This window comes from Lutra lutra, chromosome 5, assembly GCF_902655055.1.
Source record: "Lutra lutra chromosome 5, mLutLut1.2, whole genome shotgun sequence".
In the NCBI taxonomy this organism is placed as follows: Eukaryota; Metazoa; Chordata; class Mammalia; order Carnivora; family Mustelidae; genus Lutra; species Lutra lutra.
In genome coordinates this window covers 156,644,008-156,671,386 of record NC_062282.1, presented here as the reverse complement: position 1 = coordinate 156,671,386, position 27,379 = coordinate 156,644,008, and the positions used below count along the sequence as shown (strand labels likewise).

At 50.7% G+C, this 27,379-nt stretch overlaps 1 protein-coding gene across 4 annotated transcripts in view; it reads right to left on the bottom strand.

Annotated features, from left to right (window-relative positions):
• Positions 1-5,199: 5,199 nt before the first annotated feature.
• The window catches only part of ZNF496 (zinc finger protein 496), a 31,374-nt gene continuing 9,194 nt past the window's right edge, over positions 5,200-27,379 (bottom strand). For all 4 annotated transcript variants that reach the window (XM_047730030.1, XM_047730032.1, XM_047730031.1 and 1 more), the window contains exons 6-9: positions 13,726-13,858; positions 13,183-13,290; positions 12,343-12,456; positions 5,200-7,863 (exon numbers count right to left, since the gene is read on the bottom strand). In XM_047730030.1, the coding sequence (XP_047585986.1) occupies positions 7,115-7,863; positions 12,343-12,456; positions 13,183-13,290; positions 13,726-13,858 (1,104 nt within the window). In that variant the 3' untranslated portion in view covers positions 5,200-7,114. The remainder of the gene's footprint in view (positions 7,864-12,342; positions 12,457-13,182; positions 13,291-13,725; positions 13,859-27,379) is intronic.

Genomic DNA, 27,379 nt, shown 5'->3' with positions numbered 1-27,379 from the left:
AATCACATGGTATTAAACCCAATCACCTGCAACCTTTTACCACACCAGGCTAACTCCCTGAGTATGAAGTATTTCTTGAAAAATTCTCTTCTAGGAGTTGTCTCTGGTTACAAATGTTTAGGAGTGAAGGTCTCATGTGTGAGAATATTCACCTGCATGCATTTCTTCTCAAAGTTTGAACTTGATTCTCCATCTGGAGACTAAACTCATGGTGATGTAGTTTTTTGGGGGTGGTGTTGGCGTTTTGGTGGGGTCTGGAGAAAGAATTCCTGAGATGGCTTCCATGCAAAAAAGTGGGCTTTTTTTGTTATTTTTTGTTTTAAAGATTTTATTTATTTATTTGACAGACAAAGATCACAAGTAGGCAGAGAGGCAGGCAGAGAGAGGAGGAAGCAGGCTCCTTGCTGAGCAAAGAGCCGATTTGGGGCTCAGGCTCAGGCTCCATCCCAGGACACTGGATCATGACCTGAGCCATCCAGGCGCCCCCAAAAAGGTGGTTTTGTTAAAGCAAGGGACAGGATGCATGGGCAGAAAGAGCTGTTGTCCTGGGATGGTGAGGGGCAACTGATTATATACCTTTCAGCTCAGGTGGGGTGAGGGGAGGGAGTAAAATAAAGGAAGTGCCAAAAGGCCTTTCATATGCTGAAGATGTACAGATTCTGGGAGGAATGTTCCACTCTGTCTATTCCAAGTATTTGTCAATGGGCTGCAGGACCTAAGGACTTCTACCTACATTTCCTTCTGTGTTTCCCACATCAGTGGGCCTGACCTACTGATCCCTCCAATGCCAGCCACCTTGACATGCATAGGGTGCTGGGGATGGGGGCGGGGGGCAGTGGCATCTGTCAAGACAAAGCGGGTAAGAGCCCACCATCTTTGAGTAAAATCCTCAGAGCAATGGCTACTTTGTTGTTCCCCTAGTATGTGATCGGTTGATTCTTTTAGCTCCTTGAAATCGTGAAGTATCCTCAGTACTAGTTAGTACTAATAAAACCAGCTATTCCTAGGAAATTTCCTCCAGCATGCAGTTCTCTTCAGACTTGCAGCTCCAGTGGGTTCTGGGAACAACAGCAGCTCTATGAAGCCAGCAAGCTGGCATCCTTAAGTGAACCAGTGAGGTCAGGCTGCAGCCAGCACGGGGGTCTAGACAGTGGCAGTAGGGACAAGACAGGAGCAGAATGGGTCCCATACTCTGAGGTGTCCTCTCTTTTTTTTTTATTTTTTTTTTATTTTTTCAGCATAACAGTATTCATTATTTTTGCACCACACCCAGTGCTCCATGCAATCTGTGCCCTCTACAATACCCACCACCTAGTGCCCCCAACCTCCCACCCCCCACCCCTTCAAAATTCTCAGATCGTTTTTCAGAGTCCATAGTCTCTCATGGTTCACCTCCCCTTCCAATTTCCCTCAACTCCCTTCTCCTCTCCATCTCCCCTTGTCCTCCATGCTATTTGTTATGCTCCACAAATAAGTGAAACCATATGATAATTGACTCTCTCTGCTTGACTTATTTCACTCAGCATAATCTCTTCCAGTTGAGGTGTCCTCTCTTAAGGAGGCTCTGTAAGAAACCTACCAGAGACAGTGAGGCATAATAATGAATATATCTGGTCTCTGTCCGTGGTTCCTGGCACAGATCTTCAAAAACTCTGCAAATATCCGGAGAGGTAGAAATGTCTTTGTTATGGTGACAAGGGAACTTCTCCTGGACAGGGGGGCCAGTAGCCTCAGGGTGGGGCTGGTCACCAGGAAAACCAAGCACTTAATGAAAGGCTTAGGACTTTGGACCAAATCCAGCTCTTGGGCAGAGAGGAGGGAGGAAGGTGCAGAAAGTGGTGTCAGCCACACAGGGCCCTGTAATGAAATCCCGCCAACAGTTCTGGACAGCTCAGCTTGGGGGAGCTTTCTGATAGTGAACCCAGTGTTGTGCTGGAAGGAGGATGCACCCTGACTCCACAGGGAAAGAGCACAGAGACCTTCCCTGACCCTGCCCTGTGCAAGGACCTTCCATGTGGCCAGTCGTCACTGTATCCTTTATAATAAAAACGAACTATAAGGACAGTGCTCTCAGTAAGTTCATTGGAAGATGAGGGGTCATTGGAGCCCTAATTTGCAGCCAGCTCAGAAGAAGTGTGAGTGGCCCCTGAGATGTGCGGCTGACACCCAAAGTGGGGAGTTTTGTGCAAGATTTTGCCCTTTAACCTGTGGGATCTGATGTTAATCCCAGGTAGTTAGACACCTTACGTGGTGGACACTTATGTAGTGTCAAAGAATTGGCATTAGGACAGTGAGTGGCAGGCTTTCCTGGGGGACCTGGGGCCTCTATTTCAGTTTCTAGACAGTAGAAATGATGGGTCCAGCCTTCTAGAACCCACAATCAAAGTTCCATTTTGTTAACAGATGCTGAGCTGGATGACATAAACAGATGAACACATTGAGGTTCCTGCCTTTGGTGAGAAGCTGTGGAGAAAATTTTGAGAAGATGCACTATGTATCTATGTGCTCTCTTCTTCCCGGCTACAACGTGGGTCTGTGCTCACCGTCTCCGAGCCCTACGTCTGCCTACCCGCCTAACAGCTTTTCACAGGACAGGGAGTGTCACCAATGGCAGCTATACGAAAATCTCCACACAGGGATTGGAGACTGCTTTCAAGATGCTGCCCCCCACCCCTGCACACCTGTCCAGGTGGCTGTATTTGCTAGAACACCGGGTCTGCTTCTATAAATTTGGTGAGTGCACATCCAGACTTTTGCCTTCTTGAGCACAGATTAAAGGGAGTTGTTAGTGAAGGTTTCAGATCGTGACCACAGAATATCATCCTAACACCAGCCAAGCCATTTTGAGTAGTCAAAAGGGAGATGATACAAATATAGTCCAGCTACCCACCATCCCTGTCTCCCATTCCTACTCTCTCACCCCCACAACTGGAGGAGTCAGTGTTTGCTGAAGATGCAAAGTGCTGGTATGATTTCCACCTGAGTTTATATTCTTTCCCACGGCAGATCATCCTCTGGGGAAACACTCGGGGAAAACACTTAAAACTATCCAGAAATTTCACTTTGAATTTACCTTCACAGTGGGCTGGAGGCAGGCAGGTCCTGTCTCTTCTTAGAGCCATGCTTTCAAAAAAGCTCCATGTTAATTTGGGTGGGATCAATTTGCCGCTACTACAAGCTGTGTCTTTTCTGACCTGCTATGTTTTTTGAGCAGGTATCCGAGTACCTCCATATTTTGACAAGATGGAGCAAGACCTAGTTATTTTTTAAGCAGAAGAGGAAGAAAAGGGCAATCTTTTGTCAATCGCTTGTGTGGTGAGACAGCCTTTGTCTTGTAGAGGTCACCAGTCTGCCTGTGAGATCCTCAGCTGTAGCGAAAATATTGGAGGTAAGCCACTGGCCCTTCACACCTGTGTGTTCCCGAGGAATCTGCTTTCCCATTTCTTCTGCAGAGAATTCTGCATCTTATGTGGAATTTCTTTGGCTTCAATGTACTGTTGATTATATGTACATTAATCATGGTGCCCTGATTGTAGGCTATGGTTTCCAGAAAGAATCAAGTTCCCAGCAGGTGCTTGATGGTCAAAGCAGGTATGGACAGAACCCCAGGGGTCTGCCCTTGATGAACTCATGATCTCTAATAACCAACTTCTGGATGCTGGGTGCCCTGCATGTGGGGTGGGGCGGCAGATCATCCAGGCTTCCTCCCATCGCTCCTTTCCTGTCCAGTCTGCCTTCTTGGTCCCTGTTCTTAACTTGTAGCCTTGTTGCATGGAGCACTGGTGGGCAGTGACCATCTTTTTTTTTTTTTTAAGCTCTCTTCATTTATTTTAGAAAGCATGTGTGAACAGGCGGCAGAGGGAGAGGGAGAATCCTCAAGCCAACCATCCTCTGAGCATGGAACCCTCCAGGGCTCAATCCCAGGACCCTGACATCATGACCTGAACCCAAATCAAGTCGGTGGTTTGACCGACTGAGTCCCCAGACACCCTGACAGTATCAACTTTTGTTGCTAGTAGAAAATGTGCCTAGCCTTGTTTGATAGGACTGGAGACCATTAATTCCCCTACATTATGAAAGCAGAAGAACTTGTGCCTCGTCCAAATTCTGTTTTTGGCGGAGGAGGGAAACCATCTCGGGGGAGAGCAACTTGGACCAATCCCCAAGTCTAAGGCCTGTGTGGACGTGCGTCCTCTCTTCCATCTGTGTCATGGTGGGACTTTGGAATGGCGAGTCTCTCCCACCACTGGTCTCATCTTTTTTTGCCCAGATGGAGCAAGTGTTCAGGAGACATAGGATACACCAAACCCTGGCCAGTTTTGACTTAAATGGCTATGGTGTGACCAGGTGTGTAACCTACACCTGGTATAGGGAAACCTTTCCTTCCTCTCTCCTCTAGATCAGATGACTGAAACTATCTGAGACTTAAGTTTCACAAGGAGATGTCTGACATGCAGAAGGGCCATTTTCAATATCCTCACGCGCCTATGCTCTCCAACTGACTGACCAGACTGTGCTTCTACTTTTTTTTTTTAAATAAAATTAAGTCTAACACGAATATTAATCCAGAGAATTTTTATTATGCACCTGTTACGTTTGTGGGAACAGTACCAAGGGATGAGAGGAACAGGGAGGGCAGATGCTTCTCAGATGTGTGGTCTCTGAACCTCATGGCAAGGTAGACATCTCACCTGTCTGCCCAGCTCCCACAGAGGAAGGAGGAACCAGATGGGCCAGCTTTCCTGTCTGTTTTCCCCAGTGTATGTAGCCCTGGCTTCTGCATGGCATGAACCTGGCATCTGAGCTACACCAGCCTGGGCAGTTTCCAGGGGCAATGTCAACTCCCAGTTTCCTGGTCAGCTTGGTCAGCACCTTGGTCAGCTTTGGGTCACTGAATGCAAGAAGGCCTCACAGTACTTGATGGACACTCAAAGAAATGCACAGCCTATTACATTCCATTTGTTTTCTATTTAGGACCCAATTTTACCCATGAAATACACAAGTGAATTGAACAATGCTTCTTTTAGACAAGTTTCTTAAGTGGGTGGGTTAATACACTCACCACCAATGGGAGAGCTCAGGTGGATGGGATAAATGTGTGGAGTCCGGTTTCTATTTGGAATTTTCCTCTTTTAGCTTTAAAGATTTGGGGGGTTCTTTTCCCCCTCTTCCTGGCAGATCAACACAAGAGACAAACTATTTAGAAACAAAGAGCCCCAACAGTTTATTTTTTGTTGAAGGTATGACCAAATGGTTTTATTGCATTTACTGTCCTGGGTGGGTAGGTACATCTACGCAGGCACAGAGTTCAACTATAGGACCTGGTAACCCTTTCACTGGTTTGGGGGAGTAGCATCTCCATGTGGTCATGAAGGGGTCATCTGACATGGTGCAATGGCAGCGGAGGGGCCCGGACATAAAAACTATACAAAACCCCTGCCTGGTCGCTGCTGACTTTTACAACTGGCCACAGCGACTCATCAGCCCCCACATTTCCCTGTCATCGGGACACTAAGGGACTGCGTTTGTCCACAACAGTGAGCCCAGTGATCACTGTTCAAGTTTCCACTACCAGTGGTTGCTCCCAGTCCACAATCACGGGCTGCAGACTTCAAAGGTTCTTGTGCATTGGACACCCACCCTGGAAACAGAAGGTTGGGTCTGAATCCTGCTTCTGATGGACGGGAGAGCAAGCTCGTTTGTACTGATTCTTCCATGAACTGGGAACGGCAGCAGCACTGCAGGTCTATCCGGTGTTGTGGGCTGAACTGTGTCCAACCCCACAACGTGCAGGTTTAAGTCCTAACCCCAGTACGTCAGAATGACACTGGAAATAAAGCCTTGGCAGATATAATTAGTTAAGATGGGAACAGACAGGTGTCAGAAGGGTAGGACTTAGGCTGATGTCCTTACAAGGGAAGTGTGGAGACAGACACATACACAGAACACCATGTGAAGATAAAGCATGGATGGGGTGATGCTTCCAACAAGTCACGGAGTGTCAACCACTGCTAGCGACTACCTGCTAGAGGAGACACGTGACACAGACCCTCCTTCTCAAAAAACCAACCCTGCTCACACCTCCATCTTGGACTCCTTCCTCCAGAACTCAGAAGATGTGTCTAAGCCAACCCACTGTTACAGATACGACTGGCAGGCTGAGTTAATGCTCATTAAACATCTTGTCCCCTGCCCACCTGGGGAACTGGAAGCTGAGCACCCCATTCCTAGACGTGGTGGGGTGGGATGGGGTGCCTTAGTGCTCTTCAAACGATGACCACGCTCCCACCCCACAACCATTTATCAAGGGCCTCCCAGGGTACAGAGAAACATTTTGGGGAGAATGTGCAACAATGTAAAAATGTGGGCTTTGCCTTCAATGAACTTACATTCCCTAATAACCAGACACCATGACAAATAAAAGGGTGGGACTTTTTCCCCCTCCAAGCCTCCTGATGACAGTGGACTGCTCCTATGGACCAGATGGTGATGGGGACTGACTTCTGAGGATCGGACATGGCTTGGGGTGCTTGGCCTGCTGCCCACAGGCACCAGAGGACACCTGCCTCCGGGCCTTCCTCCCAGCCCACCCCCACACGGGAAGCTTCTTGTTGGCACACAGAAGTACAGTTACTCCCAGACTGCAGGATGGGGTAAGGGAGGATGTGCAACAGGTACTTATGAGAGTGTATTTAAGACTGGTTGGCAAGCGATAGACCCCTGTGGGGTCACCATGGTGGAGGAGACCCCGGGTCCTTCCCCGCTTGGAAAGCAGTGCAGGGGTTCTCTAAGACCTGGAAAGATGGAAAAGTCAAAGCTGGTGGAGACAAGCCCTCCCTGCTTTTTGGCACAGCAGAGACAGAACAAATGCTCATTCGGGCACTATCTCGTTTCTACCTGAGAGCAAAGGGCAGGAAGGTGTGACTCTGTCCTGGGGGAGGTGCGTGGTGGGCCAGGTGTGGGACCAGACTGTGTGGAGAGCCTCACCCTGCCCTGGGGTGGGAGGAGGGAGACGAGATCAGGAAAGGGAACTGGACGGGAGGCCGCCCTGCCTGGGGAAGGAGCCGTGTCCCCGGAAGGGGGAGGAGAGATACTACCAGTCCCGCAGGCCTCCTCAGTAGGAGTTCAGAGCCTGCTTGGAGCGGCGCTTCATGTGCAGACGCTGGTGGCGGAGGAGGTCGCAGTTCTGCGAGAAGCTTTTGACACAGTAGCGGCACTGGAAGGGCCGCGCCTTGTCCTTCGCATGCGCGCTGCTGCGGTGGCGCGCCAGGTGCTCGGGCCGCTGGAACACCTTCCCGCATTCGCGGCACTGACAGCTGAGCTTGGGCGCGCCCTCGGCCAGCAGCGCGCTAGGCCCCGCGCCCGCCGCCTCTCGCTTCTGCGTCGGCTCCAGTCCCCGGGTCTGCAGGTGGATGCGCCTGTGCGACAGCAGGTGTGAGTTGAGGCGGAAGCTCTTTCCGCAGGCGCCGCAGCGGTGAGGTTTCTGGGCCTCGTGGCTCTCCAGGTGCCCGTCCAGGTCCTCGCTGTCACTGAACAGCTCCCCGCACACCGAGCACTCGTGCGGCTTCTCCTGCTCTCTGCGGCTCCGCAGGTGCCGGATGAAGTTGACCCTCCAGCGGAAGATCTTCCCACAGTTCGGGCAAATGTAGAACTTCTTGGAGGACGAGGTCTGCACCTCGCCCCCAACCTCGGCGCCACTCCGGTGGGAGGCAGGGAGACTGCGCGGCTTCTCCGTGGAGCTCCGTGGCTCATCTGCACAGTAGGGGCTGTGCTGGGAGTCCTCGTCCCCAGAGCTGGACAGGACGATCTCGATGGTCACCTCCTCATCTAGGCCGTTCTCAGGGGTCAGCGCGTCACCTCCAGCTACAGGAAAGCCACAGGGAGGGTCAGTGGTGCTGCATCAGCCACATCCCCACACCTAGAAACCCCAACCAGGAAGGCTCCGCTTGATTCTTTCCCACTAGGCCCCAAATCCCAATCTTTGTTTTTCCACTCTAGGCACTAAGACCCTTCAAGCCCTAACGACTTGTTTCTATCAGTGTCAGTTAAGTCGTGGCCATGCACATCAGTTAGCACTGCCCTACTTAACCAGAAATCGGGCACCTTAAAGACCATGGTAGGGAGAAAGACCCTATATCCTATAAAGGCAGTGGCAGGAAGGTGCCAGCTATTAGGGGCTAAGCACCGAAATCCTTCAGAGTCTCTGTAAGACTTCTGACACCAACAGCCCCACTGGCTCCTGGACACCACCCAATGACCTATTCTTTGCCAAATTATACACACAAGCCAACTGGGGTGACACACTCCGGGCTCAGGGTTGAGGACAGAGTTAGCCTCGCTGTGCTGATGATGTCATGACTGTCTGACCATTCCTACCACCCAGGTCAACTATGTCACCTCTGAAGCCCACCAGCAGCCACCGTGGGGATAGGTAGTGGTTCTGGAGTTTATAACCTAGTCTGAAGCAGACTCAATGAATCCCAAGTCTGTGATTTAGAAAAAGTGGGTGGACAGTGGAGTGCCTGGCATGAGGTCCCAGCCCGCAGCCCACGTGCAGCAACCACTCAGGTGTTCTGGATGTAATCTCTGGAACAAGGAGAGTTCTGTGAGGTTAGGGCACCTGAGGGCAGGTGAAGCCAGAGAGACAGAAGCAGGGCAGGGAGACCAAGAAGCCAGAGAACAAGAGATAGCAGGCAACAGCAGAGCCATGGGAGCATCTGTTCCTCAGAAGACAAAGGTCATGGGGTTCAGCTCGATATGAGGCTGGGGGCGGGTGGGAAAAGACAAGAATATCTGGAAAATTCCCAGTTTCATCCATACTGGAGAAGATGACAAAGCATGTTCTGGAGAGAACACGGAGGGGCTGGGGAACCACCAGGTAAAGGGATTATGGATGTGAGCCACAGATCCAGGCAGGCAACAGAGATGAAATAATCCAGGAAAGATCCGTAAAGGACTCTCCTGTTGCATGGCCTGAGCTCCTGGGCACTGCAAGGGCCCAACACTGGTTCTGAGACTTGTATCTGAGTAGAAACACTGCCAGCCTAGACTAAAGAGCAAGAGATGGATGAACCTTGGGGTTCAGACCTCTGGCATTCTACACAATAGGCCAGAGAGCTACTTATCCTTGATGCCCAAGGAAGACTGGCTGCCAAGGCTGTCCTTCGGGAGACAGGACTCCAACTGCATCCCCGAGCCCGACGGCGACAGAGCCCTGAGCCCACTGCTACCTGTAAGCCGCACGTTCTCATGGAATTCCAACCTTTGCCTGGGGGCCATCAGCCTTTCTTCTTCCTAATTTCTCCCTTTTGAAGATTTTATTTGACAGACAGCATGAGCAGGGGGAGTGGGAGAGAGAGAAGCAGGCTCCCCGCTGAGCAAGGAGCCCGACACGAGGCTTGGTCCCAGGACCCCAAGAGCTGAAGGCAGATGCTTAACCAACTGAGCCACCCAGGCATTGCCAATTTCTCCCTTTTGGAATGAAAAGGTCCATTCTAGCCTGTCCCACAACTGCATTTTGGGAGGTACATAACATGAAGTCTGGTTGCACAGGTTCACAGCTGGAGGGGAACATGCCTGGACATGTAGGTTTCACCTACACCTGATCTACAGGATATTTGGGTGAGATGGATGTAGGGCGGATGTAGAACAGACTAAGGGATGTTTGGAGAGGGTGATTATCTGCTGCATATGAAGAGGACAGAAATTTGGGGGCACCTGAAGGCAGAATGCAATGAGCTGAAATGCATCCCCTTAAAAATCTGTATATTGAAGTCCTAAGCCCAGTACCTGGAATACACTATTTGGAAATAAGGCATTTCAAGGGGTAAACAAGTTAGAATGAGGTCATCAGGGCAGGTCCTACTCTAGCAGGTGTCCTTCTAAGAGATCAGGGCATAGACATCCAGAGATGGGCCATGTGCAGATGCGGGGAGGAGACCTCTGTCCGCAGGCCAAGAAGGGAAGCCTCAGGGGAAGGACACAGTGCTGCCCCCTTCAGCCTATGCTTTGAGCCCCCAGATTTCTGAGAAAATCAGTGCTGCTTGAGCCTCCCCATCTGTGGTTCTTTGGTATGCAGCCCTAGAAGACTAACATAATGCATATGGGGTCACATCCACTCCAATCGGAGTAAACAGAAACAAATGCAGAGCTTCTACAGAGGGAGGAATAAATCGACAATAATGCTGTCATGTGTTATCAACACAACAACGTGAAGAACTCCTAGTAGAAGAGCTGAGACTCAGAGGCGTGCCCAAACACCAGGGGAAGAGGGACAGGAGCTCAGTGCTCAGCACTGAGAAGTAACTCAGGGTGTATGTGTGGGGGCGGTCAGGATTACAGGAGGGAAGGCGGAAGGAATTACTGGTCCGAGGGCTCTTTCGTGAATTAGTTAATCCTCAACAGTAACCACCTGGCAGCCAAGACTGTTATCTCTGAGAGACAAAGTTGCCCAGGGTCTCAGGAGAACAGAAATGTAGCCTGTGCTTGGCTAGCTGCAGGCGGGAAATGCCAGACCATGGGGTGTGCTGGGAGCACACGCATGGCCACGGGGGCAGCTCCTGCCTTGGGAAGGGCACTCATGGTCTGCAAACGCACTGCTCGCTCCCTGAGATGGAGGGCTCAGTCACGGCGGGGTCAGAGAGACAGATGAGAAAATAAACAAATAAAAATCCAGGTGTTGTAAGAAATACATTCTTGTCATGTTAGAATGGGGAGGCTTTTGGGACGCTTGGGTGGCTCAGCCATTAAGCGTCTGCCTTTGGCTCAGGTCATGATCCCAGCGTTCTGGGATCGAGCCCCTCATCAGGCTCCCTGCTCAGCAGGAAGCCTGCTTCTGCCTCTCACACTCCCCTTGCTTGTGTTCTGTCTCTGTCAAATAAATAAATAAAAGCTTAAAAAAAATGGGAGGCTTTCTTATAAGACACAAAACCTGAAAGGAGATGATGAAAAATTTACATTTTTTAAATGTAGAAAGGGATGCCTGGGTGGCTAAGTCGGTTAAGCATCTGCCTTCAGCTCAGATCATGATCCCAGAGTCCCAGATCGAGTCCTGCATCAGGCTCCCTGCTCATCGTAGAGCCTGCTTCTCCTCCTGCTTGTGCCCCTCACATAAATAAATAAGATCTTAAAAAAAACATCAAATGTAGAGAAGTTATGGGCTGACATATAAAATTTTATAAAAGGGGGAGAAATTGTGTGCAAATACCTAAGAGGCAACAGATCCAGGCCCATAATTTAGAATTTCTAGGAGATTCCCAGAGAGGACATGGAATGGCTCAGTGAGGTGCAGACAAGATCCAGGAAGCCCTAAGCCCCAGTGTGAGGGCATCAGGCACTGGGGCCTTTGAGAGGTAGGTGGGCCTAGAAGCAGTCTTGAAGGTGGGAGCCCTGTGCTGGGATGAGCACTTACAAGGAAAGGAAGAGATGGGAGAGCATCAACTTCTGTCTCCAACAGCAGGCGTAGGGAAAGGCCACGTGAGCACACAGGGCAAGGGTAGGCATTCCATGGCAGAGCGTGTCCTCACCATCCACAGAGCCTGCCAGCACCTCCGAGGCTGGCCCTGACCCCATTCCAGGACCTCGAGGAGGGAAATGTCTGCTGTCTTGGCAGACCTCTTGGGAAGTGTCATCAGCACACAAAGTGCACACACAGCACCTCGCACAGACTACATGCTGCCGTAAGGCTTGGGTCCAAGCAGAGCTCACCCCATGGGAGGGGAACACAAACCAATACCAGGACTGCAGAGTATTATGTAGGCAATGCACAGAGAAAGCACCCTGAGCATGAAGAGAGTCCAGTGAGGCATTACAGCGACCAGGCCAGGGGCACCCTGCATGCGAACGGTGGGGGCCCAAGCCCCTCCCCTGCTCAGAGGCCATGGGCGACCAATGCACTTAGAAACCTAGCATCCCTCCTTGTTCTCAGACAGCCACACTCAGTGTCTTGCCCATTCAGAGCCAAATCCCCGACAGGGCCTAGGGAGGAGGAGTTGGAGCTGAGAACAACCCCGGCTGGTTAGCATCCACCTTCTAAAGAGGTGCTGAATGCACGCAGAAGCCAGCAAGGATGCCAAGGCCTGTCCTGGGTACTCCTCAAGCCATGAGCACCCTCAGCACGCAGAACCCTCGTCTGCTGGCGGAGCCCTGGCTCTCACCCACAGAGGGAAGGCAAGGAGAGGAGCGGAGGGTCCCAGACGGGGAGAATAGCGCTATAGCATATAGTCCACAGGAGCCGTCAGCAGGGATCTCAGAGACCCAGGGACCCCCTTCCCCGAACAGCACGCATACACACTCGCGCACACACACCGCACACACAGGTGTGCAGCCTCCCTAACCCAGTACCTGGGCAGGTGTTCTGAGTGAGTGTCATCTGCTGGCAGGTCTGGAACTCTGGCACCTGTAGCTCATCCCTTTTTCGTCTCTCTTCTATCTGGAATGGCTGGAGGGTTGCGCAGTCTGGAGAAATTAATTGGTTGGAGAATAGCCCTGGGTTCAGTAAAGTGTTGTAGACAAGACGGGTCACCCCCTGAACCTGGGTGCTGAACTCAACAGAACTCCCAGCGCTCACTCCCACTTTCTGTGCTGGGTGTCTACAAGGTCCCCCACCTCACGCAGATGCTGCATACACGCAGTGTGCAGAGTTAGCCAGGGCATGTGCACGCTTGTTCCAGGTGGGCATGGGGCGAAAACCTGGTCTGCTCCATGCCAGCTTTAGGGTTCCAAGGGGATGGGGGTTGCTGCTGATACCGCACAGAGCCCATTCCCATGAAGGAGACATTTCCAGGGCACGGAGGCTACAGACATGAGCTCGGTGGACACAGTGTGGGGGAGGATGTGAGAAAACACCATGGCCGAGCCCCAGCTCCTCCCCGTGTGGCTGGGTGCCAGACAGTCTGAGCTTCCACTCTTCCTCCCCAACCTGACTTCTGGGGAGGATCTGAGCTCACCTGTGGATGGGCCACCTAGTTAGCATAAGCCAGGCCCAACTTGCAGCACAGGGAAGGATTCCTGTCATACCCTCACCTCTGGCTGAGGAGAATGGCAACGTGCTTTCTAGCAAGAGTCAGGGAGGAGGCCAGGCAAGGTGTAGGAGAAACACCGGGCTGCAGAGAGATAGTGGCGGAAGGGGGCCTGCCTCTGACCGGTGGCAACCTTCCACCCAGTTCTGGAACCATTACTCACCCAAGTATGAGACCTGGGTCACATCCTTTCCTTGGAGGTCCTGCAACTCGGGGACCCGGGGTTCATTCTCCTCTCCCTGGGAGAGATCCAGCTGGGTGCCTGGGTCATCTGTTCACGAAGGGGAGGACACACACCCATCAGCCATGTGTTCTCACAGGAAGCCAGGGAGGGTGGAGAGCGGACCCCACACAGGTCCAGAAAGGAGAGCCGGAGACAAGCACAACGGTCACAGCCCCCATGGGGGCCAGGAAGGGCTACTGAGAGGAAACAGGGAGGGGACAGGAGGAGCATATGAAGGGAGGAGCTGTGGTTAGGGGGGTCTCCTTCAGGACCATCAGGGAAACAGAAGCAAAACTAGCCATGCCTACACACAACAGAAAACCACGCGCATGGAAAGCATGTTACATTTGGCTTAGTATGCAAACCAGCCAGCTAGGCCTGATGTATGTGCAGTCAGTAGGCCTGAGGGTTCAGGGGTGAACACTGAAGCAGAGACTGGCCCTGCAGTTCTCTGATTTCAGGACAGAGGCAAGGAAGGCTTACTTGGAGGCAAGGAGACTCCACAGTCCTCCCCGATGATGAATTCTCCATAGAAGCCAGTCTGTGCAGGGTCTAGAATGGACCAGTCCTCTTGTGAGAAGCAGAAGATCATGTCCTTGAAGGGGGACACCCGGTTCTGAAACCGCAGAACAGGGACACCTCAATCCTGGGTCAAGCTCGGGCAGGCATGCGGGGCGAAGGGCAGAGCCTCCAGCAAGACAAGTGAGCCGGGAGGCTGCCTGGCGCCACCCCTCCCTTGCTCCAGCTGGTATCCTCCTCACGCCCCTCTCATCCGGCAGGTGCCTCACAGAGTGGCTGGGGGTGTACAGGGACGGACCTCCGACTCGGTGCACGGTGGCTGGACACCCGCAACTGTCAGGTGGGCAAACGCAGGACGCCCAACCCCAGGACCCATGCTGACATCCCACTTCCAGAGTTCATTCTGCGTGCGGGACTTTTCATGGCAGCATTAGTGATACTGGGTAATAGCGGCAGACTGAACATGGCCTCTGAATGGGGCAAGCTGCCGGGCACAGCACACACCCGTGAGGAAGCAGGAGGGCCTGTCTGCACACAGAAGGGACCCTCCACGGTCTGATGGTGCATGAAAGCTCCTGTGCAGAGGGCTGTCCAGCCTGTCCCCACGGGGAGAAGTCTCACCATCTGGGACGCTAGCAACTGCTACAGGGGCCGTAGGTTACTACTGCAAGGAGACATTTCTGACACTTTTGAGTCATGGACCCCAGAAATGTGTCAAAATTGATTTTAATCTAAAATCTGATGGCATATCCATGTAACATACCTCTTATTCCCTCACATACACACTTCCTTTTTTTTTTTTTTTTAAAGATTTTATTTATTTGACACACAGAGACAGACAGAACAGGAAAACAAGCAGGGGGAGTGGAAGAGGGAGAAGCAAAGCAGGGAGCCCAAGGCGGGGCTTGATCCCAGGATCATGACCTGAGCTGAAGGCAGACGTTAACTGACCGAGCCCCCAGGCGTCCCACGTACACACTTCTTTTTTATTTATTTATTTTTTAAGATTTTATTTATTTATTTGACAGACCAAGATCACAGTAGGCAGAGAGGTAGGCAGAGAAAGATGAAGGGAAGCAGGCTCCCTATGAGCAGAGAGCCCGATGTGGGGCTCGATCCCAGGACTCTGGGATCGTGACCTGAGCCGAAGGCAGAGGCTTTAACCCACTGAGCCACCCAGGCGCCCCATCACGTACACACTTCTTAATTCTTAAAACTGAATCTGGAAACAGGAGATTGAGGCAGCAAACACGAGGGGTACAGAGCCACTCAGGCAGATGTACCAAGTTACCCCCGTTCATATATGGTGCCAGATTCTTGTTCCCCTGACCACCGAGGAACTGCAGGCATGTGTCAACCCAACATCTACCAGCGTGATTCTTTGAGTGAGGCGACTCTGGCCCGGTGGGGCTGGTCTGCACCAGCCTCCCACCACCGTGGGGTGGGCTCCCTGGCATCGACTGCCGAGCCTTGGACAGCCCCACGCAGCAAACAGTGACCCAGCCACCATGTCCACAGAGCCACAGCAGACAGACCACTCCACAACACCCCCAAACTGCCCAGGGTTCAGTATCCTCATCCTGTGTTATGTGAATTATGAGTCTTTCCTTTTTAAGGAAAAAAAAATTAGAGTTGCAGAGGTGCCTGTAGCAAGCAGTGAGGACGGGGAACTGCTGTGTTAACTTCCTAATGGGGACCCCAGAAACCTTGCTCAACTAAGTGTGACGTTACACAGCTACCATCAGGGGTTCAAGTGGAAACAGTCCCAGCTTTGCGCTTACTTGGTTTTGTTTCGGGTCCCCCCCCCAGGGAGCAGCTGATTGAAAAGGATTATAAGTCTCCTGCTCCCCTGTGTCCTCAAGAACTTGGGAAACAGGACCTCATGCACACTGAGAACAGGACCTCATGCACACTGAGTGGAAACACATGTTTGTGGACCTCTGGGGATACGTCACAAGCACGCCCACTGTTTCCGGGAGATTCAGAGGCGCAGGCAGGAATGTGTGTCAAACACTGCGGAACACCCACTGGGTGGAACCACATGAAGTTTCCTCTGCACGCTTTTCCCTCGTGTTTGACGGGGCCCTGAGCATGCATCGTCTATGATCAAAGAGACAAAACCCGCAGGTCCCCAGCACAGAGGTGTAAAAACTACAAATACTAACAGCCTTTGCTTCAGGGGCCTGTGGTCTCCTCTGCGCAGCTGTGGCTCCGAGCCCCACCCCTAGGGCCGGTGGAGGGAGGACACAGTGTGGGCCTGGAGCTACATGGTCGGTGCCTACCTCAGGACAGCCACCAGATGTGAACCCAGCCTTAAATCACACCACAGCACCGTTCTGCATGCTTCCCAATGCTGAACTTGGCGTTCGCTTGCCCTCCCATTCAGCTGTATTTCTGTGCACGTGTGTCTAGTCCACGCACTTACATGGAGGTGTGATTTCAGAACGCCGCTGATTCACCCCTTCTTCTGTCAGTAGCGTTGGGTGCCCCACAACAGTTTGCTGCTACAGCAATGGTTCAGGGAGCTCTCTCATGGGCCTCCCCTGTCTGTGGGCAAGGGACTCTAGGGACACGCAGCGGAGGAGTACTGGACCCTATTGACACGTATCTTCCCCTATATTAAATACCCCCGCATGGTTCTTGCCCCAGACTGTGCACCTGTGTCTTGTCTCCCCACCGTGTTGCCAGCACTGGGCGCCAATACTGTCATGCTCCAATAACCAGGTGAGTAGCCGTCCTAGTGGGAGCCCACCCTGCTCTCCACCAACCTCTCCTCTAGGTTTAGTGGCCAACCTGTGTTTGTCTGCTTTGAAATGCCTCTGTTTTCTTTGCCTATTTTTCTATCTTCTAATGGCTCCTTTTCCTTTTTTTTTTCTTTTCCTTTTTTACCAGCTCATTTAAAATTGTGGATATACTTCACTCTTATATAAAAGAAAGCATAATATTATTTTAATTTAATTTAATTTTTTTAAAAAAGATTTATTTATTTATTTATTTGACAGACAGAGATCACAAGTAGGCAGAGGCAGGCAGAGAGAGGGAGGAAGCAGGCTCCCTGCTGAGCAGAGAGCCCGATGTGGGGCTCGATCCCAGGACCCTGAGATCATGACCTGAGCCGGAGGCAGAGGCTTTAACCCACTGAGCCACCCAGGCGCCCCTAATTTAATTTTTTTTTAAAGATTTTATTTATTTATTTGACAAAGAGAGATCACAAGTAGGCAGAGAGGCAGGCAGAGAGAGAGGGCGAAGCAGGCCCCCCGCTGAGCAGAGAACCCGATGTGGGGCTTGATCCCAGGACCCTGAGGTCATGACCTGAGCTGAAGCAGAGGCTTTAACCCACTGAGCCACCCAGGCGCCCCATATTATTTTAATTTTAAAATAAAAAAATTCCAATCACTTTATGGTGGTATAAAAAAATCAGTAATGTCAGTAGTATAGGATGGACTGCAGGAAAACACTGACCACTTTAGTATGGGGATAATTTTGGTTAAGTGAGTTTTGACGTAAACATGTGGTTTTGGAAGAAAACAGACCAACACAGAAGAAAAAGTCATGACATAAAATTTAACCCACATGAAAAAGCAAAATCCTAATCAGTGGGGAAAGGGAAAATATAATTTTTTTCCAAAGATTTTATTTATTTATTTGACAGAGAGAGACACAGCTAGAGAGGGAACAGAAGTAGGGAGAATGGGAGAGAGAAAAGCAAGCTTCCCGCGGAGCAGGGAGCCCAATGTGGGGTTCGATCTCAGGACCCCAGGATCATGACCTGAGCTGAAGGCAGACACTTAATGATTGAGCCACCCAGGTGCCCCAGAAAAGATAATTTTTATCTAATGTATTTGATATAGTTGGTTGACTGGAAATAAAACTAGATCCTGATCCTTGACCAAACTAATATAAAAATAAAAACCTTAGGGGTACCTGGTTGGCTCAGTTGATGGAGCCTGTGACTCTCATCTGGGGCAGTGAGACTGAGCCCATGTTGGGTGTACAGGTTGCTGAAAACAAATTTAAAAATTAAAAAAAAAAAAACAAAAAAAAAAAACAGGGGCACCTGGGTGGCTCAGTGGGTTAAGCCTCTGCCTTCGGCTCGGGTCATGGTCCCAGCGTCCTGGGATCGAGCCCCGCATCTGGCTCTCTGCTCACCAGGGAGCCTGCTTCCTCCTCTCTCTCTGCCTGCCTCTCTGCCTGCTTGTGATCTCTATCTGTCAAATAAATAAATAAAATCTTAAAAAAAAAAAAATAATAAAAAAAAAACAACCACAAAAAAACCCCCTAAAAACCTTAAAGTACCAAAAGGGCAAAAAATAAAAAATGGCTTCCAGGGAGTAAAAATAAAGACCATGTTAAGAAATAATGGGCAGACACATAAAACTTAGAAGTATGCTCAGTAATGACACAGCATGAATGAGATTAAGACAAATGACAAATGGGAACACAGGTCCACCACGAATGAATGAGAAGGGGGGCTGAGAATATACAGAGCACCTGTCTAGAGAGCCTTCCATATCCATTAAAGAGGGAGGCAAGAAAGGAAATACTTCGAAGTATATGAGAAAAAGTTCACCTTGACTCGTGCATGAAAACACGCCTATGAAACCATCTGATGAAGACTGGAAGACAGGTGAGGAGATCTGTCTGCAATCCTGACCTGCAATCCTGACCATTCAGAACGTGCTAGAAACACTGCTGGCAGAAGCCACAGCCCCTGTAATTATACCCAGAGAACTTCTATCCCCTCACCACCTCCTGCTGGCCTCCGCCCTCTGGGGTCCCCCTCTACCTGCCAGGATTGCCCTACACCAGCCAGGGTCACCTCTACCTGCCGGGGACAACTGCACTGGCTGGGACCCCCTTATGCCAGCCGGGGTCCCCTCTACCTAATCCAGTCATCCCACATCCAATTGGGACCCCCCACTTTTGGAGGACCTTGGCCCTAGGACTCTCCCCTGATTTCCCAGGGATCTCTAGGGACTCTCCCTGGTACACTGATACCTCCCATCTGTGTGATTCTTGGGTGAGGACCCAAAGCCCGGGGTGAACCCGCCACATGGCCCCTGCCCACAAGGATGATGGGTGTCCCCTCCCACCCTTCGGAGGGAACCCTCCCTCCCTCCCTTTCCCCACCAGCTCTGCGGCGGCAGAGCCCTTGTTCTTCAACCAGGGCGGCTCTATGGGGTGGTCTGAAGATGCGAGGGCAAACAGGTGGGCTGCAAGGCCCTGGCGGTGGGGGGCGGGTCAGGACCGCTTACCCCGGCTCTCCCGCTTGGTCCCCTGAGTCTCCGTTTCCCAGTGTGCAGAGAAGCTGGACCAGGGTGAATCTGCCTGTGTTAGGAGCCGGCTGGGACGCTGTCCTGAGGTGGCTGTTCCCAGCTGCCTTGCTCCTTCTTCCATGGCCCTTGTCCCTTTGTTTCACCTTTAATCACCTGCCTGGTTTTCCTGGAAACCAACTACAGCTCTCCCGACTTCCTCTCTTCTTAGCGCTTCTGCCCTCAATACTCATACTCCTCATTTTGGTCCCCTCTTTAATCTTTGTTACCTGGTCTCATCTTGAATCCAACAATTCCGTATGGGAAGGACTGCTGAACAGCGATTCCAGCCCATGCCACTGGAGGGATCCCTTCCCCTAAATCCCATGGCCCTGACCACCAAGTAATATCACTCCAATGGCCCACCAGCTTCCTAACCTCAAACCACATTCTGGTCTATAAATGAACTCCTGCTAGACAGACGCCCCCCTCCCTGCCCTCATTCAGGAGGAAGCAGCTACTGAGGCCTCTACCCAATGCCAAGGATCTGTCCTTGTCTATCTGTCAGGGGGCACGCAGAGGCCACTTCTGGAAGGCTAAGTAAGACAGAAGGGCCCATGGTAGCCCCTGGGTTGGGTGCAAGCAGGGCCATCGGGCAGCCCACCTCAGAAGAGCCACAGGCCAGAGTGGGCCAATGGGCTACTTACCACTGAGTACAAAAAAGGGAGCATTCCTTATGTTCCCAAACCTCCTCACCGTCCCACCTTCCTCCTGAACCACGGCCCACCCTCCTGGCACATGGCCTCGGCTCTGCCGTCCAGCCCACTACTCCCTGGCCCTGGATTCAATAAACCTCTATCTCCTCTCAAACCCTTGAACCACTGCCTCACTGGAGAGATCAAAACTCCCACCACCCAATCACAGGACATGGTCTGGAATATTCTGGAAAGGTTTTATCCTGATAGGTAAAATTAACAAGGTTTCTGGACAGCAGGCCAATATACAAAAATCATCTGTATTTCTATATCGCTTTGAATGAGCAATAACTAGAAGATGAAATTAAAAAAAAAAAAAGGCTAGACCACTTACAACATCAAAACCATGGACTTCTTAAGGAAAACGCATACAAACTCTACTCTGTGTGTTGTCTGAACACGGAAGGGTTGAACATATTTCTAGACCATTAAGACGTCAGCTCGCCCCACCATGACCTACAGATTCTAGGTGATCCCACACAAAAACCCCAGGTGCAGTTTTACAGAAACTGATGTACTAATTCTGAAATGAATGTGGACAAGCAAGCACTCAGACCAGTGGAAAGGATTCTGAAAATAAGGAATCAAACAGGAGGACTCACACTGCCCAGCTGCAAACCTTCCTATGAAGTTACAGTGGTTTGGTGTAAAGAATCAGAGCATGGGTAAACCACGGTGCAGCCCAGATGCCCAGATGTACGTGCACAACTTATTTTTTTTTTTTTAATATCAGAAGATAATCTTTTAAAGGTTTTATTTATTTGACACAGAGATAGAGAGTACAAGTAGGCAAAGTAGCAGGCAAAGGTAGAGGGAGAAGCAGGCTCTCCACAGAGCAGGGAGCCTGATGTGGGGCTTGATCCCAGGACCCCGGGATCATGACCTGAGCCGAAGGCAGCCACTTAACCGATTGAGCCACCCAGGCGCTCCCAGACAACTGATTTTTGACGAAGGTATCAAGGCCACTAAAGGAAAATCTTTTTTTTTTTTTAAACATTCAAGATGTGCTTTTTAATCTTTTTTTTAAAAGATTTTATATACTTATTTGACAGACAGAGATCACAAGTAGGGAGAGGGGCAGGCAGAGAGAGGAAGGGGAGCAGGCTCCCCGCTGAGCAGAGAGCCTGATGTGGGGCTTGATCCCAGGACCCTGAGATCATGACCTGAGCCGAAGGTAGAGGCTTTAACCCACTGAGCCACCCAGGCGCCCCAGGAAATCTTTTCAGTGAGTGGTGACTAACAATTAAATATCAACATTAAAAAAATAACTCTACTCCTCATACCAAACACAAAAAAATAACCTGAAATGAACCAAAGACCTAAAAATGTAACTAAGCCACAACTCTAAAACTTCCAGGAGAAATTCTTTATGATTTTGGGGCAAAGATTTCTTATGACAAAGAAAAGAAAGTGATAAACTTGACCTCGTGAAAATTAAAGATGTCTGACCCTCTAAAGACACCATTAAAACAAGGAAACCACAAACTTCCAGTACATGTATAGGACAAACGACTGTCCTCCAGAATGTATGATTTATACAAAGTTCTTAAAACACGGTAAGATGGATACACAGCTGGCTCAGTCATAGAGGGTGAGTCCTGATCTCGGGTCTCCAGTGTGAGCCTCATGCTGGGTGTGCAGCTTATTTAAAACTACACAGTAAGACAAGGAACCCCGTCATAGACAGGCTATTGGACACTTCGCAGAAGATAGATACACTTCATTGAGTCAAATGCGAACAAAAACCATAATGGATATTTTAATGACCAAAAACATACTTTTTCTAAGAAAATGAAAAGTGGGGAAGAGGTGCATTCACTAGGTGGGAGCGTAAGCGGTCCAGGGAAAACAGCCATCTTTTGTAGAACTGATCACACACTTACCCTCCAACAACTTCACTCTCAGAGAAATAAAAATGTGTCTCTGCATGAAGACATGCAAATGTTCTAGAAGTTCCTTTGTAATGCTGAAAATGAAGTGACTGAAATCCCCGTGGACAGGGGACGACAGACCGGCTGTCACCACATGCGATGCTACTCATCGATGAACAGGGCCTCACCACTGACTCGCACACGTGAGTGATGCCCGGATCACTGGGCTGGTAAGAGGAGCCGCCCCTGGGCCACATCCCATACGATTCTGTTCATGTACAGTTCCAGGAGAGAAGCTCATGTTCAGTGGCAATGGAGAGAGGCAAGGCGCAGGCGTGAGGGCCTGGCTCCACCACAAAGGGGCACCAGGGAGCCTCGGGGGTGGTGCAGAGATGCTCCCCATCCTGACTAGGGCAACCAGGACAGCAGTGTACACACTTGTCCGACACTCTGCAAGCTGGATGTTGAAACAGCTGCACTGTATGCAGATTATAGCCCCAAATCAGCTTGTTTTTTAAATCGGGGCTTGAACTCAGGACCCTGAGGTTACCACCCTGGTGCTCCTCAAAATTAGATTTAAGGAAGTACAAATAAAGACAGCATTTTCCACCATCGTTCTGGTGAAGATGAGAAACAATTCTAATATAAAAGAACAGCTCCCTGTGGAACAATCATATACACACACTCTCCCCGTACAAGGTGTTAACCCCTGGAGACCTGTACTCCAGCGACGGAGCCACACAGACTCTGTGGGGCACGCGTGCCGGGGTGGACACAGCCCAGCCCATGGGCTTGCCACAGTGTGTGGCCTGCATCTGCGCAGAGCTAACTGCCTCTATGAGAGGAGGGCCAGTCTCCACCTGTTGGAATGATCATGGACATTACAGACCAGGAAAGCTCACAGGAGGGATGCTGGACACCAGACGAGAACCCAGAAGCATAACCCTGGTTGCACATTATCTCAACTGAAACTTCCAGAACATGATACATGTATCACACTCATGTTTGCAGCTGGGAGTGCTGTGGCCGGAGAAATAAAGATGCGTCTGATGCTCTGCAGGGTCGGGGAAAAGATGAGCCTAGGCTGGAAGGTGGGGGCAGGGAGACGACAGAGAAACTAAAGTGAAGGTCATTTGCAAGTCTCTGTCCTGCTCTTGCAATCTTCCTCAAGTTTGGAGTCCATTACAAAAGTTAAAATAAACAGAACAGTTCAGAAATGTCTAGGGTTGAACAGGAGTTGGGAACCGGATTCCAAATCTCACAGACATGGATGAACCACTCAGCGTCTCCATACAAACACACCTTGTCTTAGGAGGTCCACGGAGCCTGAGCAGCTGCGTCTCAACGGCCACAAGGAGAAGGCCAGTGTTGGGGCAGCACACAGTCCACAGAAGGGATGACAGACTGCGGGAAGCCATGGGCTTGCAGCAGAGAACCAGGTGTCGGTCTCAGAGTGGGTCACAAAGGGCCATCCCCATTTGGGGACGCCACTTTGGCATCAAGACTTTCCAGCTGAGGGAAACCAAAGAATGAGAATGTAGACAACGTGTTCTGCTTGCCCCGTCTCTGCCTAAAGCCAGCACTGTTCTTCCTCATCAAGAGCCCCCTTGACTCTCCCCTGCCCGGAAGGCCAACAGCCCTTAACTCCCCAGACAGGACAGCATTCTGGTTGGCTCAGAGACAACATCAAACGTCACCTTAGTGCCCATCACCATCCGCGTGATCCCCGGCCAAACAGTCCTTGAGCCAGGGACCTACCTGCCTGCCTGGGGTTCTCACACAGACACATGAAGTGCCCCCTTCTCTCCTGCATTCAGCCCCTGCGCAGGCCAGCATTGAGCCCAGGAGAGCACAGAAGGGGCTTGCTCCCGACGGCCTGCGGAGGAGGAAGACACGGGAAGCGCCACGGCTGGTCAGATAGAAGGAAATCAGAGCTGTCTTACAGCAGTGCCTGCTGGCTCTGCAGGTTCTGGAGAAAACAACGGACTACACAGCAAGGCAAGAGTTATGGGTTTCCTTCCCTTCACCCTTGGATCAGTGCCCAAGAATGGAGGAATGAAACACAGTGGGCAGAGACACTCATGGCCTCACTGATGCAAAACTGAGCCCGGAGACCACATGGGTGGGGTCATGGACTCTGCCACAGAGACCTGGGGAATTCTGCACTGCAGGGACACATGCTCACATGTTGGCAGCAGCCATGGTCTACACTGACCCCACGTATCATCCTAGCCAGGCAGAAACAAAGGACACAGAAGAGTCTGGAAGAACATTACGGAACATGTGGAGATCTCAGGTAACTGGGAACGTGTCACAGGCTTTCCCTTTCTCAATCTTGCCAAGTTTCATCAGGAAAATGGATTTTCAGAGACTTCTGCGTCCTTCTGACACATGGAACAGATATATTTTCCCTAACTCTTGCCTCCAGAACAGAAATCCCAGGCCGTTGATACCTAAAACCCATACTCAAGACTCTGAAAGGTGGAGAGAAGATGGGCTTTTGGCCATGGACCAAAGAACTACAGCAATGAGCCCCTAGCCCTGCTCATGCCAGCAGGGAGCACGTGGGAATCCTGCCTTGTGCCTTCAGTGGGGCACCGTGAGCTTCCCAAGCCCCCCTACCCCTGCGCACCTGACCCACGCAGGAGCCCTCGCCGTGGCTGTCCACCCCCCCCACCCCATGCCCCAGCCCCACTCAGGAGCCCCTCCTATGGCAGTGCCCTCCCCCATACCCCCACCCCATGCAGGAAACCCCCCATGGCTATGCCCCCCTCAATGCCCCAGTCCCACGCAGGAGCCCCCCCATGGCTGTGCCAGCGGGGACCCTGAGGCAGCTTGACCCTACCTTCTGCTGGAACAGTGTCTGAAGGGAAAACCCAGCTGGACAGATGGTTTCAAGGAGACCCAGGAAGAGTGCGTTTGTCTGTAGAAAATCAGCCTACACCAAGTACCAAGAACCGGAGTGAACATAGAAGACGTGAAGAGCGAGTTAAGTGGAAACAGCAGAGCTGCAGAGCAGAGGGCTCAGCAACTGCTCACGGCAACAAGAAGGGGACAGAGGACAGAACCTGCCCGTGGGGAGGAGATGGAGAAACCCGACGTGCAATCTGAACGATGGGCAGAGAATAGACTGCAAACAAGTGAGCAGAGTGTCAGGAGCCTGGGCAAGGGCCTCGGGACAGCCGAAGTCCCGTCGGCCAAGCCGTCGGCCAAGTCCTGCAGGCAGAGGGGGTGCTTGGAATTGACGGGACGAGAAACCAAGTCCAGAATTCCTGTATATGTTAAAACACACAGCCCCGGGGGCGCCTGGGTGGCTCAGTGGGTTAAGCCGCTGCCTTCGGCTCAGGTCATGATCCCGGGTCCTGGGTTCGAGCCCCGCATCAGGCTTTCTGCTCAGCAGGGAGCCTGCTTCCTCCCCTCTCTCTGCCTGCCTCTCTGCTTACTTGTGATTTCTCTCTGTCAAATAAATAAATAAAATCTTAAAAAAAAAAAAAAAGACACACAGCCCCGCAGACCCAAGCGGAGGGAACCGGAGACAGGCCATCCAGAGAAATCGCGGCAAACACACCATACATGGACTGGGGACTCTGGAGACAGAGGAAGGGCACGAGCACCCCAGAAGTGGCCAGGGAAGGAGGATCCCTTCCCTGCGGGAGCAAAGACCCTTCGGAGCTTCGTGAGGAAGCATGGAGCCCTCTGTCCCAAGATCACGACCGGAGCCAAAACCAAGAATTGTTTCTTAACCGACTACGTCACTGGGGCACCCCAGAAGTGAGTTTCTTTTAGACAGCAGAGTTAGGTCAGGTTTCTTAGTCTACTCTGCCAATCACTCGCTGTGATTTAACGGATGTGTTTAAGGGTGCCTGACTGGCTTAGTAGTAAGAGCATGCGACTCTTGATCTCAGGGTCGTGTGTTCAAGCCCCATGTGTGGTGCAGAGTTTCACTTAAAGATGTATTTAGACCATATATATTTTAATGTAGTTACTTCTTCCTAAGGATTTATTTATTTGAGAGAGATTGCACATGTGGGCGGAGTGTGGTTGGGATTTTCTTTCTATCCCTCCCTCCCTCCTGTTCGTGTGCTCTCCCTCTCTCTCTCTCAAATAAATAAATAAATCTTTAAAAGAAAAGAAACTCACTTCAAACATAACGGTACAGGCAGGTTGGAAGTAAAAAGATGGAAGGTATGTATGGCACAACCATTGATCAAAGGGAGGAGGAGTAGTCAAACGCCAGATAAGGCCCACTTTAGAGCAAAGAAAACGAGACAGAACATTCTATACTAATAAAAGGGTCGTCCCCCAAGAAGGCACAGCAACCCTCACTGTGTGTGTCCCACACCAGAGAGCTGAGAAACAGGACACAAAGAGTGACAGAACTGGAAGGAAGAGAGGAATCGACCACTACTGACGGGGGCCTCAATTTGACTTCTGTCAAGGGACAGAAAATACGCAAGAGCAGAAGCATACAACCTGTGCGTTTGGTCCACACCACCCACAGCACCTACACTGTTCCCAACACGCACACGGCTTGGCCAGACAGGCTGCGCCGTGGCTCACCAGATCCTGGAAGGAGCGGAGGAACTCCCAACAAACATGGAAGAGCCAAAAACACACGCAGTGCATTCTTGGATCACAATGCAATCAAACCAGACATCAGGGACAGAAAATAAAGGGAAAATCTCCAAGCCCTTGGAAATTAAACAGCGCATTTTAAAACAATGCTTGGGTCAAAAAAGAAGGGTCAGGGAAATTAGAAAAAATCACTGAAATGAATGAAAGTAAAGCTACATCATTACAATCTGTGGGATACAGCTGAAGTAGTTCTCAGGGGAACGGTCACTGCATGGAAACACTTACATTGAAATTCCTCCATGTGAGGGGAAGTCTCATAACCGAAGCTCCCACCTCGAGAGCCAAGATCACAAAGAGTAAGCAGGCAGGCAGAAGAAACAGTCAAGATGACAGCAGAAATCAATGAAATCAGAAACAAGAAATTAGAGAAAAATCAATGAAACAATGAGCTAGTTCTCTGAAAAGATCACCAACATTGAAAACCTCTAACAAGACTGACATGGAAAAAACAGAAGATACCAATCTCCAGTATCAGAAGTGAAATGGGTTTCGCAGCCAAACCAGACGGATGATACAGGAACAGCACGAGCACGTCTGCACACATAGATCTGACAAGCTCGAAGGAAGGAGCTGACTGAGAAACACCAGCACCCCCACCATCACAGAGGCAGCGTGGATAGCTCTAGGACCACCAAAGAAGTCAGGTCTATGATTAAAACACCACTTCCCCTCCACCCCATGAAACCTCCGGCTTCCCACGGTGCCATCAGAGAACTCTACCAATCGTCAAAGAATGAAAACTAATCTAAACAATCTCCTTTAGAAATCAAGACTGGACACAACCAGATTCGTCTTATGAACCTAGTATTACCCTGATACCAAACTCAGACCGTCTCTCCCCAAACGGCAGCTACAGAAATCCTTAACAAAATACAGGCGACCCATGGACTATGCACGGGTCAGGGGCACAACCCTCCCCCTGCAACACACACCCCATGTATACCTTCTGACTTCCCCAAAACTTGACATAAAGAGTTGATGAACACACATTTTATATGTTATATGTATTCCATGCTGTATTCTTACAATAAATGAAGTAACAAAAGGGACTATTATTAAAAAAACCTTAAGAGAAAGCACATTGAGGTTACTATACTGTATTTGT